Genomic DNA, 15,707 nt, shown 5'->3' with positions numbered 1-15,707 from the left:
TTTTAGATGAAAGCGGTATTAAAAAAGATAAAATTTGTTCTCCCATAGCATTATAAGGTACTATACAAATCTGCTCCAAACTGGCAGCACCACTATTTCTATTCACGAGCACTCAATCGATTCACAAATTTAATTCTTTTCCACCACAGGTGATACTTATTGCAAGGGTTGAGCCCAGTGTTGTTTGAAATAACTAAGATCAGAGTGCACACATTTTACTTTACAATGGCTGCGGTGACAGAACATTAATTTTAATATCACTGACATGCACCTGAATAGGAGACTTTGAACGTAATCAAATCAGCATATCTTGTTAAAACAGCAAAAACATCTATCCCCATCAAGAACATCTATTTAATAGTGGAACTTCATTCCATGCCCTGGATCCTGGCCGTCCCAGCATTCAGGAAAAAGAGAGTGGGAAATGACAGGCACAATGGCACATTGAAAATGAAAACTACCCAGAGCTCTCAAGTGGCTGGCCCAGGTGATAAGCACAAGTGTGCCAGGGCTTGAATGTACACAGTTTTCTTTTAAAGCAGTGATACCTAGTTCCCAAGTGAGGAATCATTTTGCTCTATGTTTCAGAGAGCACAAGACAGACACAAAACTATCAAAAAGGACAATAGCCCACTGACAGTAACACACAATGAGAAATTTTAATTATTTCCGTGGGACTACTGACAGCATATATATATAATAGTATACAGTATATTTTTTTCTGGTTGAGCATAGATCACTCTAATGTAAATTGTCTCACAGACTAATGACATTTTCTAAAGGGTGGATGCTGCTGCCTTTGTAGAAATGCATGTCCAGTGTGTGGTTCTTGATTAAATAATAATGTTCAAAAGAGATGAAAGGTTTAAGTAGAGGATCTGGGCATGCAGTACTTGTAGGTGGTGCTGAAGTGTCCCTGCCCATAACTGCAATAGCTAAATCTCCACCCAGATATGGCACAATTCTCTAGGTATTATTACGTGCAAGATTGCCTTGGCAATACACATCCTTTTTTCTGAGTATGCACCTAAGTCTAACAGGCTGGGAGAGGTATAGCACCTATTCCCTGCCTAAATTCATTTGGGATCTTTGAGCTAAGCTTTCTTCTAAATAAAGTGCTTCTACTGAGCCACAATGTAAGCTCACTGTGATGACCCTCACTGAGAAGAGGAGTGGCTTTGTGTTCTGGTCCTTGCAAAATAAATTGTTTTTACATTTTCCGTGAAAAACAAAAAGACTGAACAAACAGTGGTCAGAGCTACATTGCTTCTGTTTATCCTCAGCACGATGCCTTAACCCCTGTGCAACAGCGTCATGCTTCCTTTGATTTTTCTTGTTCACCAACACAGATATTTAGCCACCAAAGAACAAAGCTTGGGGTGACACAAAGGGACTATGATCCCTTTGTAAAATCACTGGTCTTCCAAGTACTCTATAGCAGTGTTAAAAAACCCACAGAAGTACTCTTCAAACAACTCAAGAGGCACAGTCCCATCTATTCAGATGGAAACTAGAGAAGTCTAATGAGAACGCTGTTTTGCACTTACCATAAATGTTGTTTCTGAGGTCATCAGTAAAAGCTTTAAGTAGACTCTCTGGGAAAAGTGTTGAACCAGCATGGTCAAGGTAAGTAATCCCTAAAATAAATATAAAATTACTGGATTCAATATTTTTTTAATATTTAATTTCATTTTCTACCACAGACTACATTGTGAAGTGCACCATTTGAACACCCCCAGTGCAGTACCTCACACAAAAAGTCAATTTCCCTAAAGTTCCTGGGGTATGGTGTTTCCCTGCCTGACTTAGAGGTCTCCACAGTTCTCAAAAAATGATTCTCAAATACATTCCAATAGTCAGGCAACATTCACAGTAAGGCATCTTTCATTCACTAGCAGAAAAACAAAGGATACAATAGAAGCCAAACATTTTGATTGCATCTTTATAATATTTAATTAAAACCAAAATACTTTAGGAGGTCTTTACTTTTATAATAGATTACACATTCTTTGGAAGAAAAAAAAATTTTTGTTCTACCTGTACAAGACCGAGCAACCTGGTGTCTACAGCCACAGTACCTTGTTACTCCTAGGTGCTACTTATTATGAAAACTACTATTACCACGATGATAATAATTATTATTAATAGCAACAACAGGAGTAGTGTTGCCTTCTTGCTGACAGATAAAGCAACTCTCTCAAGAGCTGACAAGGCCTAAATCATGCTTGAAGCCCAAAGACAGGACTAGTTTAAGTTTTACTGCATTTAAATATTTCACTCTGCTGCACTGAACATTCAATTCATTTTTAAAATCTCCTTTTGTATTATTAAGGTATTGCAAAACTTTTAAATAAAAGCTTATTGGAAATGAAGGCTTTTTCATGTTTGGCCATTTTAGATTTCTTAATCTTTAGCAATTATTCTTCCATTTCTCCAGTGTGTTTCATGCCCTTTATTAGTTTTTTCATTTCACTTACCTTAAGTATTTCAACCTATTTCCAATTTTAATAATGACGAATATGATTAAGATTAGAATTTATTAAGTATTTTAAAGGCCTTCACTTTCCACAGGGATTTAAAACTCAGTTAAGCTTTAAACGAGAAGCCTTGACACTTGGAAATACATATAATTATATATTATGTTGCTGTAGCAGTGATTCAGTGAGTAAAGATGTGAGGCAGTGCTAATGATAAAACCAACCTGGACACTCATCCCTCCTCTTATTTTCAAAAGAGAAAAGCTCTCCCCTGCCTTAAAATTTCCCCACTTACAGTGTCTAGCAAAAGCAGAATTTTTAATGATGGCTTCAAGTTAATCAAGTGGCTTGAGGTGCTTTGACGTGTGGAGTGTGGAAAAAACCCTGATCAATTTATTAGATATACAGACTTTAAAGGTTTTTTGCTTTAAGTCCTAGAAAGTTTATTCCAAGCAGTATGAAGCAGCATGTACAAGCACACAGGGGTCAAAATGCAGCCAGGGATCTGTCTGGCCCAGTTTCTGACAGGAGAGGGTACAGCTGCTCATCTCACCCCAAAAACCAGGCATGCTGTGGCATGGTAGGTGGCAGCCAGACCCCTGCCAGAAAGGGGACACTAGCAAGAGGACATCAGTGAGGGGACACCAGTGAGGGGACAATATCTTTCCCTCCAGCAGGCCATATACTCACTATGGCCTTCCTGAGACCATGGCCTGCTGGGCAGCCCCCAACTTGGCATCAAACACGCCCGCCCTGAGGTGGAGCTGAAGTGGGGAGTGACAGCCATGATCACCAACAGCGGGGCCCAGCTCCATGGCAGTGGTCAGAGCTACAAACAACACACAGTCCCTGGTTTCAGCTGGGAGAGCTGGGAAAGGCAGATAGAGGAGGGAAGGACCGCTGACCTGGAGGCAACCACCCTAGCCAATGCTCTCCCTCAACAAAGCCTGCACAGAGAAGCCATTTGGCTCATTAGCTCTTATGGGCACCACAAGCACAGCCCAGTGAAGAGCACAGCAAGAGCAAAAACCAGGCAACCCGCTGAAGTTCTTCAAAAGCAATCCATCCACCAACAAGGGGACGGGTACTTTCTATCCCAAACGATGCTCCTGTGAGGCACTAAAAGATCTCTAGGTAAAGGCCCCCTCAGTGGTTACTCAACTTTGATTTATTACATAGTTCGTTACAAAGAACAATATTGCAGTTCTGTGAAATGGAGGCAAAAAGAACAGCCGGTCATTTTTTCAATTCCTCCTCTGGGTATATTACTTTGAAAATGTGGGAGGACATTTGGCTGAGGAAGGAAAAATTATTAATTCTGAAACTTTTATTCTTTCTTTAATGCTGCTGTTTATTTAAAAACATTTAATACTCTCTGTCTGCTGCTCAAAAAGAGAAATAGGCTCTCTCATCATATGAGACTGCACTGACACAAATATCTTTATTGCTATTGCACTTTTATGCTGTAGGTTTTTTTTTCTTCCTGTCTTGTTTCAATAAAACTATATTTTTACAGTAAATAAAAAAATGTGGCACATGCATAACACCAGCAAAGAAAAAACTTTAATAACTTTCAGTGTGCTTTCCCCTGATTTATTAACATTTGCTATTTTAACTTTATTGAAAGCTCATTAACCAAAGAGATTTGTCAGTACATACAGAATAATACAGTTCCTCCTGTTCCACTGTGATATTTAGTATATATGCTGTCAGCACTAAGAAATTATACTGTTTACGGGAAGTAACAGGAGAAAGAAAATATGATCGACCAAAAGATCAAAATGCAATATCTATCAAGATGTGGTTTCATTACTCAGGGAAAATGTAAAATTAATTTTTAGCTTAATTTACATACTATTATGTTTGGAAAGTGTAACTGACTTCATTTATCTAATAATATACCAACGGTAAGATAAAATCACATTTTAGAAGTAGGGTTTTTTTAATAGGAGTATCAAAACCCATTCAATGTGTTGGCATTAGTTATGGAAAGTTATTCGGCAAGAGTATCAGTTCATAAACTGTAATATCCATATGCTAATATTCTTGCAGATTAATTTTACATGAAGAGCTCTTTGGGAACCAACACGGGCCAGTCTGTTCTGCTGAAAAAAGCCCCAGCCCAGCTCTCTGTTCTCCTTCTGTGCTCCCACTCACCTCTTCATAAAGCATCTGCCATCTCTTAGTGCCTGCCTGGGCTCTTTGTAAAACTTCGTGAGTGCACAGGCACACACAGCCTCAGAAATGCCAGGGGACCATTCAGTTTAACTGAACATTTCTATCTCTTAAATGAAAAAAGATAAAGATAATTTAATTTTAGCATTTCAGAATTAGAGACCAGGTGAGAAGATTTGACTGTACATAGTCTGACTGCCTGCGAAACACACAGGGCAAAAAGAAAGTAGGCAGATTAATCTCCTGGAGCCAAAATACCTGCTTCTGACAAAAGCACACTTTCCTAAAAGATGACTTTACCTGACTTTGAAGAAATCTAAAGACATCATTTGATGAACTAAAAGTAGAACAAGGCAATTACATCTTCATTAAATCTTTTAGTAATTAATCATTAAGCTATGGAAATCATTAACCTATAGACCTACCACCCAGAGGAAGGTCTAGAGGAGGAGGAACTCAGAGAGACCATGGAGGCGCTCCCCACAATGGCCTGGTGGCACCTGGAGAGTACGCTTTCTCCTCCTTCACACCCAGCCATAAGCCCATGCCTGGTCACCCAGCTCCCATCTGGCTAAATTATTACTCCTTTGGCATTATGTAATCCACTCTTTTAATCTCTGAAATTGTTCTTGAAGCTACACATTTCTGAACTTTGACTGTGTATCACTCCCAAAAATAAACAATTTCCCTGCATTCTGTGTGGCTGCTCCATGTCCACCTCCTTAAGCTTTTGCTATCGTGTGATTCTACCACAGTCACCAAAACAAGCCGACCTGCCGCTGTAGCTTCACAGATTATTTCTCACAGCCCCAGCACTTCAAAATTCCTGCACTCCAGCTGATTACAGGCTGCCAGCTACATTGCCAAAATTTTCATAAAGAAGAATGAAATGTGTAGTTACAAGGCAGCAACTGTATAGTCATGAATTTTGATTGGCGGATATAATTGCAATTCAGTGGAATTGTATACATAATATTACTTGGAAAGTAGATAAAACCAGTGCCCTGGGGAGAAAGTATATTTCTTAAGTACAGCAACATTAACAAAACCAGTATGAAATAGATTATCCCAAAATAAGCTAAAGGCAAAATAAAATATTATCTGTCGAAAGATAAATATGAGAGATTTTCATACACCAGAACAAGAGAACAACCAAGTGACAAATTAGGAAGGAGAGGGCTCTACAGAGGTTGTAGACAGGTGAGATATCACTTGGACAGAGTGAGATTTTAACAGGTGGTATCACATCATGTACCTCAGGTTATTTTAGTTATCTAAGTCAGATGCCTTTTAGAGGCAGCTCCCTCTTTCCATTGACTGCATAAGAACTCACCTCCCCCCCTCCACCCAGGGATGCTCCTAAATTAAATGTCAAAAGTAGCTTTAACTATGCAATACATACAACCTTCATAAAAGTGCCTGAAGTCTGATGATGATACAGGGCATGGCATGCCTGTACACTGTATAGACAGACAGATTAAAAAAATCCTGGTTCTGCAAAACCATTCATGAAGTACACTAAAAGGAAAAAAAAAAAAAAAAAAGCAAAAAAAATCCTACCAATATGGCTTGAGATCTGCTTTTGCTGAATATTTTCTGGATTAAACATTTAATGGATATTGTTATCTGCATCTTCAGTTCCTGTTTGGCATTGGATTTAGACAAAAGCTATCAAAACCAGAGCATGTTTTCTGAATAGCAATGTGCCTCTCACCCAGACCCTCCTGCTCTGCCAGACAGGGTAATGTTTTGTTTCCCTCGCTTAGGGCCAAGGAGCTCTTCAAAAGACCACAAAAGCACAGTGCTTGAGGGACAAGGCCAGAAATGCCCAAAGCCTGAGAAGTTACCACGCAGTTAAAGGAGGCGCTGTTCCTCAGCATGATTTGACTTAATTGCTACAGGCCCAGGGAAGTAACGCAGCAGTCAGCCTGCAGCCATGGGGCGTGTTCTGCTGCCCGCTGATGGTCCACAGAGCTCATCGGTTTGAGTCATCACAGCTCAGCCCGACTGCCAAATGCTTATTTGCACTGTACTGTGAGTAACGTGGATAATGGTATTGATATTTTAAGGGCTGCTAACAAGCTACTGAACTCTATGGGAAACTGGTGTTTTAATTAATGTATTTTAGTGTCTGACTTGATGGACTAATTACAAAAAAGCAAAGCATGAAATGTGCAATTGCATTTATCCGTAATAAGTTCCTATTATTTTTCTCCACGTGCTACTGGTTTGCATTATTTGCTCTCATTGCATTATTACCTGCAGCAAAGCAGACAGATCATTAGAACAATTTGCAGTCGATACCATACACCCTCTTTGCCTGCTGTACTCCTCAGAAGGGGCCATACTGACTCCACAAAAGCTCTTTAGGTGGCTCAGGCTGTTCCTGTAGGCACTGGCACTATTCCATGTACATGAGCGCCTCCTTGCAGCTTATAGTTTACAGCTTGCTGGTATTGAGGTCTATATGAGTGGAAAAGCAAGCAGGGATTTCACATTTATTAAGAAGTCACATCCAACCCTATGAAATGTATCTTTCCTAGCTACAGAAAAAAAAAAAAAAATACATGCTATCAAATATCATCATTTGCCAGCTTCTGTGCTAAATGAGACTACAGTAAAGGGATCAGTCAGCATCCACCTTCATCCATTTGGCCTATCCATAAGATGCAGCTTTATTCAGTACTCACTTTTTGCTCACTGGGGCATGATTAAATATCGACTGCAGTCTGTGATGTTATTTCCACAGACACTTTCAGCGGGTTGCACGGAACCAGCTGAAGTCTCACTTGTGGCCATGAATCAGAGGTACCTCAGCTACACACGAATAACATACTGCAGCCTAGCGGCTCCGTGTCTTTGGATGAAATATAAATCACAAGTGATTCATATTTATGCAAGTCTTCAAACAACTGTAGCTCACCCAAACTGAAACTAGCTTTCACACCTCCCTAGTAAAGAAACTACCATCCTTCAGTCTCTTCTTTTTTTTCTTTCTCTCTGATGCGATTGATCAAATGAAAGAAGAGTTGAAAGAGAACATACTTCCTGTTCTTCTATTACTGGAAAATACTGTTGTTGGTTTTGTTGAAATTTTCACAGAAACATTCACTTTTGTGCATGAAAGAGGCATTCAGAATTTCCACTGGATATGAAACCATCATAGTAAAAAGCTATGTTTAAGGAATAATAATAATAATTGCTTATAACAGCAGTGATTAGCTAAACATTCTAGTAGTATTCTCCCGCTCTACTTTTCTCCTCATTATTCCCATAAAACAACCGTATCTTACAGCAACATGCTAAGATAATATTTGAAACTGACTTTTCTAGTCAGTTCTATTTCTTGTTCTGTGACCTCAATTAATTGGATTCGTATAAAATCTAGGACAAATTAGTGACTCTAAATATTCCCTGCAAAATATTGCAAATGAAATGTGCAGTGATATACAGAAGCCCTTCTAAATTATTTTATGACTTTCAAAAACACTAGAGGAAAAAGTTCAAAATAATGGAAACAAAAAAGTAACTCTTTTCGTCTCCCTTTTCCCTTAAAACTCATTTTGTTACCTAGAAATACTGTGAGCTTCTGGGAGCTAGAGCCTTGAATTGAACATGCAACCACAGCAATAATTAAACACCCACATGAGAACTGGCAAATGCAACAAACAGCAAATGTCAGACAGCAAAAATCGGTGATCCCAACTGTTGAAGCCTCACAGAAGTACTTCCCAGCCACTATTTATTCCCAAGGACAAGACATGTAATGCCTCGTTTGGCAAACATGACGGAACCTCCCTCTGCTGGCTTTTTTTGGCAAAGAGAAGAGGCTGCTACTTCAAACCAGTAATAAAATTATTCTCCAGTGGAGGTTCTTCACACCAGGTTTCCCACAAACTATTACAGCCCTTGATTTATATATGCCATCCAGCAAACAGTCCATTGCCAGGAACAGATAGTGAAGATCAATTTCAGGGATATAAGAATTAGAGAAACCTAAGTTTCCCTTCCCCATAAATTTGTACTCTGTTTCAGAGGCAAACATGTAAAACCAAATAACCATGTTGCCAGGATATGTAAATTCAAAGACTATGTAATGAAGAGTGTGAGGACTGTTGGCCAGAACCCCACTCTCAAAACATGAGAGGTCTGAGAAGATTCTCCTGGCCCACAGTGGGTAGTCCTTCCGTACACCAGGTAAAGACACTCATCAACCAAGATACTTCCATCTGAAAAATAGGTAGCTTGTTAGTCTACCTTGCTCAAACCAGAACAGGGCTTCAGGATGACATCCTCCTAGTAAGAAACTACATCTTAACCTCTACAGCAGGACTGTCAAACCCATTTTTACCGGGGAACACATCGGCCTCACGGTTGCCTTCAAAAGGCCAAATGCAATTTTAGGACTGTATAAATGTAACTACTCCTACATTTATACAGTCCTAAAATTTCATTCGGCCCTCTGAAGGCAACCGTGAGGCCGATGTGGCCCCCAGTGAAAATGAGTTTGAAACCCCTGCTTTAGACCGCATTTTTTCACACTCAGTGTATTCTTGTATCTCCCATGTCAGCACTGTTTTGCTTTGATATCTCTCTTTACCCACTCAGCTCCAACAAGTATTTCTCCCTTGACAAGCCAGTAGCACATCTCCACCTGCTCTGTCTAAAAATGCCACCTTGCTTTATTTCTAACGCATGATAAATATGACAAAGCACTCCAGTCCCAGTGATACCTCTTCCAGCTGGAAGCCTTTTCTCCAAAAGTAACAGGGATGGAAAGCATGGGGTGGAACACACATTTTAGAAGAATATCTCAGAATTTTGGAAAGCTAGATTAATTTTCTCTAACTTTACTGGAAAAATACCTCCTCAGAACAACAGAACCGTATGTCTTGGCTTACAATCATAACTGTTACTCCATACCTGATTTACCTCTTAAATGTTCTAGTTGTTAGAAAAAAAAAAACAAACCAGCATTATTAAACCAGGGAAAGGCTTAATGTTTGAAAAGTCCATGTATAATGCTTGACCAGGATCTCCTAAATCACCTTTTCACCAGTAAACAGTCACCAATGTAAACTGAAACCACAAACAGGAGACCAGCACAATTTTTCAGTGTGCTTTCTATAGTTTGAAAAAAAGTGTTAAGTATAGGAGTTTTGGTATCACTTCTGAGTAACTATTTAAGATTTAATAGATTGTATGGTGGGAATTTAATCTCAATAAGACAGAAATACTGAGAGAGAGATAGGAGGTATGCATTAAAAATTATGTATAAGCTTTCCTAGTGCATATGTATTGGGTTAATCTAGACATTTTTCCATCATAAAATTTTTAGCACTGATGCCCCACAGAGCAAGCCAGTTTAACTTTTACTTAACAGTAATTTGATCCAACCTGCTACCTCAAGTGAAACTTATTCAACTACAAACAGACCAATCTAAATGAAAAGATTATGCTCGACTGCTTTACCTTTACTGAAGTCCGCAAACTGCATTAGATATACAGACATCAATAATGCAACTCATTAAAGAATGTTATTTCTTATTTGGGGATTTTTTTTTTGAAATGAGAATTATTTTATAATTTTTTTTCAGGACTGACTGTAATTTCCTAATACCTCCATAAACAGTATAATACTTGAGTACGAAAAGCATTGCCTATTTTGAAAGCAAGATTTTTCCCACTCAGAAATAAATATCTAACAGACACTAACAGGTTTCTGTCAATAATTTAATAGGAATGTAATTATACATCAGCATAAATGATCTGTTAGTATCTTATTATATTTGGCCCAAATTAGTTTCTACAGTTTGTTTGCCATTTATTAGGGGTCTATCCAAGCACATATTCACAGTCTTCAACAACTATTTCCAGGAATGTGCTAGGAATGAACAAGTACATTTATCAAAAACTAATGTTACAGTAAACCACAGTTTCTAATTCTGAAGCAGTATGAGAACTGCAAAGATTTGTTGGCTAGCTCTGACAAAAGTAACAAAATAACAGCTTCCTAATGACTAGGCCTGAACACAGGAGTACGTGAGAGAAATCCTTCCTAACACAGCCCTGCTTTTAATGGGAATAACTGCACGCAGCCTCCAGATGTTCTGTTTTTTTTTTTACTTCACTGATGTCTGGCATGTTACAGCTTACTAAAAGAAAACTAAAAATCACTCGTGCTCTTGACACAAGCACATAGTTTATGACTCTCTTTCTAAAGGACTGTTACCATGTGACACAGCTTTTGGAGGTTGGGTCATTACTTTGAATCTATGGACAGCAAAAATCCACTGCTGGATACTGCCATACAGCTCTTGAGGAGTTAGTGGCTCTTCCAGAGACATTACCTTACATTGCATAGAGACGTTATTTCAGATGTCAGGCTTTCTGACCTCTGAAGGGCTGCAATGGGGCAAGAAACATCTTTTCCAAAGTCCAGTGAGTCAAAAAGAACCCAAGCGAGGTCTGATTGAGTTTCCATCCGTGCTACAATGAATAACCAGAGCAGAACTTTGCCTTCAGGTCACAGAGACCTCACCTCTGTGGAAGTGAAGCAAGCTCCATTCAAACACGAGAACACGCATCAAGGTCTGATTAGAGTCTTTGAAGTAATTGTGAGGCTCTGCTGAACTCCATATGAGATAAACCATTAACAAATAACTTATAATCAGCACTTCCTAACCATACTGCACTGATTACGTTTTTGGTTCTGGGCCAAGTTAAAGAGCTGGGTTATGATCTGCACAGAAGCTTAAATGACCTTTGAAACAAGTGGAATTTTCCTTTCTTGAATAAGATATGCTGGGCTGCTCATATTGCTGTCTCCTTGTATTGAATCTACAGGACATCTTCAGGCTCTGGGGCATGCACGGACTTTCTAGAAGTCCAGGTATAATTTCAAAAACTGTGACATTTTTAATTTGACAAAAGGAGTAGGAGGACTATTATAAGAGACACAACACCAACAGAATCCCAACATGACATTAATTAATTTACTAGAGCAGTCACATCAAACAAAAAACTGCTCCAGAAGTGTATTCAAGACATGAAGGTGATTGACTGTTTCCTCCAAGCCCATATTATACACCTTTATTTACAAATACACATAAATATGCCTGTGTATGCTGTACTGAGATGGGCATATGAATATGTGTACATAAGCATCCCTTTAAGAGGATAATTAGTGTTTTCATGTTACTTCTTGTAGCAGAACATAAGGAAAAGCAGATGTGAATCTGAAGACTCTTTCCCCTTACAGCTCTTTTCCACCTTCTCTTCTTTACTACTTCCCTAAATATACATTTTGATATTTTTGGCAAAGTCATAGCCTAGAAGTCATTGCATCTTCTTTCGGTCTCAATCAAAATTAATGTCTACAGAACAGCATCAACACTCAACAAAAACAGTATCAACTTTTGGTAATGTACCGAAGTGTGTTTTCTTTTGGATTGCTTTGCTTTCTTTGTTTGGGTTTTTTTGGTTGGTTGGTTGTTTTGGTTTTTTTGGGGGGGGGGAGGATTTGTTGTTTGTTTATCTGTTTTTTGTCATGGCTTTTTTTGTTAAAGAAAGAAAAGATGCTTCACCTTAAGTGCCCCCTCCCTGCCCCCGGCTAAGACAGACCAAACCAAAGGTATCTAAATTCCCACTAGTGGTTTTATTTGAATGGAATCAGGCACACTTCTAACTTAAATAAATTTGCATTTGCTAGAGAATTCCAGTTTGGGGTGACTGAGTTTTAATGCTGTTCAGCTCAATGCAAGCCCATTCAGCCAACTACTCTTCTCCTTTGCAACTTGACTTTGTTTATCAGGATGTTCTGTTTAAATAAAAGTAGGATTTGGCACATCTGTGAAGTTAATCCGATTTATGCTAGTACTAAGAGAATACAAATATCTGAGTATCATCAACCAAATAATAGACTGACACTACTGTTATAAAGAATTTCACATTGGGTAACAACCTACCAGTGCATACTTTTGCCTACAAAAATGGGTTTCTCGGTTGCTCCTTTTTTTTTTTTTTCCTATTTTTAGGGTCCCGACATTAAAGCAATTGCAACTTTATCCCAATTTCATAATTACACATCTAAATAATATTTTGCAATGCTTCATTAAATCGTAGTAGAACGCCTGTCAATTAAAGGGCTTCCTTCAATACTAACAAGATTAGAAATGAAAGAGAATTATAGTTTCACCATAAATTATTCAAAGTACTAAATACAAATGGCCTCATTAACACTATACTAGTTTGAAAAGGAATAAAAGATTATGCATGGAAAAACAAATATTCCACAGTTTCCCTAATCTCTGAATTTAAAATCACAACTCTGCCACAACACCAGCTATGGCGTTTTGCCTCAAGGCAGCTGAGAAAACATTATGCATTTAAAAATCAAGGTCTTCCCCCACAAAATATACAGACCTGCCATATTTGAATAAATGACAAGACCATACACAAAATTCATGTGACATATCTTACTCTTTTTATGGCACGAGATACTTCAAAATACTATCTAGATAAAACCACACATAGCAGAGTCTGTCTCCAGAACGGATTACAGGATTGGATCCTGAGTGCCAATTTCATATCTGACATCTCCATAATTACCATAATCACACTGAAGTGCTGGGGTTGCTGGAGTTCGATCCCCATGCTAAAGCCTGGTCTTTCCTTATAGATAACTGCTACCGATGCTGTACAAACCAGAGATTGCTGAACACAACTATTCCTTACATGAGCAAGGGATGTCAGGTGGCAAGTTCAGAATTCTAGAAGCTAAGAAATTAAGGAATTGATTCTGTAACGTGACATGAGAATGGAGAGGAATTTTAAGTGAGGTGACCATTATTTATGACGATGAATGATCAACTTATTAATGAGCAATATTATAATAAATGGAAAAGTAATAGTAATTTGCTAATATTTCAGAACTAATTTCTGTGCTGTTAGTTTTCAAGTACTTCCTCAGACTTGCTAGTCTAAAACTATAACTAGAAGAATACTATTGAGTTCCTGTAATGAGCTCTTATTATAACCTGCAAATTTCTACTTTTTTTGAATTTCCATATGTGGGAATAATATTACCACATTCCCCCAAAGCAAGTATGTTGAAGGCAACAATAGTACATTTGGTTCTTATCACTTGGATTTTCAAGCTACTAATTTGTGATTGAGAGGAAATTCATTTGCAATTCTTGTTTATTTTTAGCACAACTGCAAGAACATTTTTCACCAAAAGCATCACCCAGGAGATGTAAAAATGAAACACCTAAACATATCAAAACAACCTTCTAAAATAGTTCATAAAGGTTCCCAGCGGAGCCCAGAAAGACCAAGGTATTGGTCAGGAGTTTGGAAAATATAATCAAAAAGATTATATAATAACTCTAAGCAAAGGAAGCACAAAAACAAATGTTTCCATAAAAACTTAAATTTTAAAATTAGTATGTTAGGTTGCCCTCATTTGTGTCCTGAGTTACAGTTACCTCAAGAAGGACCTGATCTTCAGAGAACTGATTTTCAAAGAATTGTGAGATCACATCCATTGTAAATCTGGTTCAGTCAGATGTCTCAGTCTTCCCCATCACCTTTCAAATTATAGAATCTAAAATTCAAACAATTGAAGGGGAAAGAAATCTTGGTCAAAATACCCTGACACAATGATGACTCAAAGAATGCATCTAACCTACTGCATACAACAGTTGTTTCTACGTGTTTCATTCCAGGTCTGTTTAGTTCTAAAAACTGCTCTCCAAATCCGTGCCATAAATACCAGAATGGGAATGATCCCTATTATGTAGTCACCACCATAATACAACTAGTAGCTCCCCAATAGTCAGACTAGAACGAACCCAGGCAATTAGCTGCACAGAACATCAAGCAGATTTCATGTGATGCAACTACTTTGATTAAGTTTGTTTCCAGAGGGACATCAAGCCTTTCTCAATGTTTTGTATAAATACCAGATATCTGGTACTTTATCACCAGAAGTCAAAGTGATAAAGTAAGCCTCATGAGATCAGTTATTACACAGTGCATACACAGATTTTTTTTTTCTATGGGAGCAAAGTACAGGCTTCCCTTCTCCAACTTGTGCTGACAGAGGGATATAAGAAAGGCATCAAGTGTAAACTTTTCCCCATGCCCACCCCACTCTGGTTTTCCCCCTTTCCCCCTCTCAACTTGAAGCACTTATTTCTTTCTGTTAAGGGAGATGATGGTTAGGCACTTTGTGTTCTCACCACAGTAGGAATAAAATTCTTGGATGTATATATTTACACCCATTTATCTATATTTATTTATGTTTACATTTTTACATATACCCATTGCAATCACTCTTCAGTGGAGAGACCATAAGAAACAATCATTTTTGATAGGAATAGGTTCTTGCTTATATGACTTTTTCACTAGTGTTTCATTTTTCTCATATCACATTCCTGTTTACAAGCTGGGAACCCCAGTGTACCAGAGGACTACACTAGACTAGGCTGCTGTTTTCTCCTGTGTCATTCTACAAGGAATACATAGTGCAGTGAAGTAGATTCGATGCACACAACATTGTCTATAGCTCATTTACATTAAGAACCTAAACAGTAAGGTTTCTCCTCTGGATTCAGCTATTTCTGGTCTCAAACTATGGGGTAATTTAACCGACAGGCCAAAAAATGGAGGTGCAGAGTGACTAGAAAGACCACAAGTCAGGTAGATAGATTATTAAATGAAAGTATTAAAATGAATCTATCATTCTAAAGGAAAAAACAAGAGAGCTCCCTTCCACTCCCCTCTCTTATGTCCAGAAACTCTTTATATTACAAACATCAATTTTACTCATTTGAAAAATTCTCATGCTCTTTCAGTACAATCCATGAAAGAATAATTTTTAAAGCCACAGTAATTTCTATAAGCATGTAACTCAGGAGGTATTTGAAGAGGTTACAACTAGTCAAAGGCATGTTTTCCTGCTAGCTTCCGTATACCTCCTAATTATAAATAGTTTGTACATGAAACACTGAAATACAAAACCTGAAGTAGATCATTGTAAATTAACTGCTA

The 15,707-nt window shown here is 38.2% G+C and overlaps 1 protein-coding gene across 1 annotated transcript in view; it reads right to left on the bottom strand.

The window, feature by feature from the left end:
• Positions 1–15,707, bottom strand: part of MOCOS (molybdenum cofactor sulfurase) — a gene marked incomplete at its 5' end in the record, with an annotated part of 233,577 nt that overhangs the window by 206,158 nt on the left and 11,712 nt on the right. The window contains one exon of the mRNA XM_082045174.1: positions 1,548–1,637. Within this exon, the coding sequence (XP_081901300.1) occupies positions 1,548–1,637 (90 nt within the window). The remainder of the gene's footprint in view (positions 1–1,547; positions 1,638–15,707) is intronic.

This window comes from Streptopelia decaocto (assembly GCF_964273445.1).
Source record: "Streptopelia decaocto genome assembly, chromosome: 2".
Taxonomy (NCBI): domain Eukaryota; kingdom Metazoa; phylum Chordata; class Aves; order Columbiformes; family Columbidae; genus Streptopelia; species Streptopelia decaocto.
Note: the sequence above shows the minus strand (reverse complement) of the source record. Positions and strands in the feature narration are given on the sequence as shown.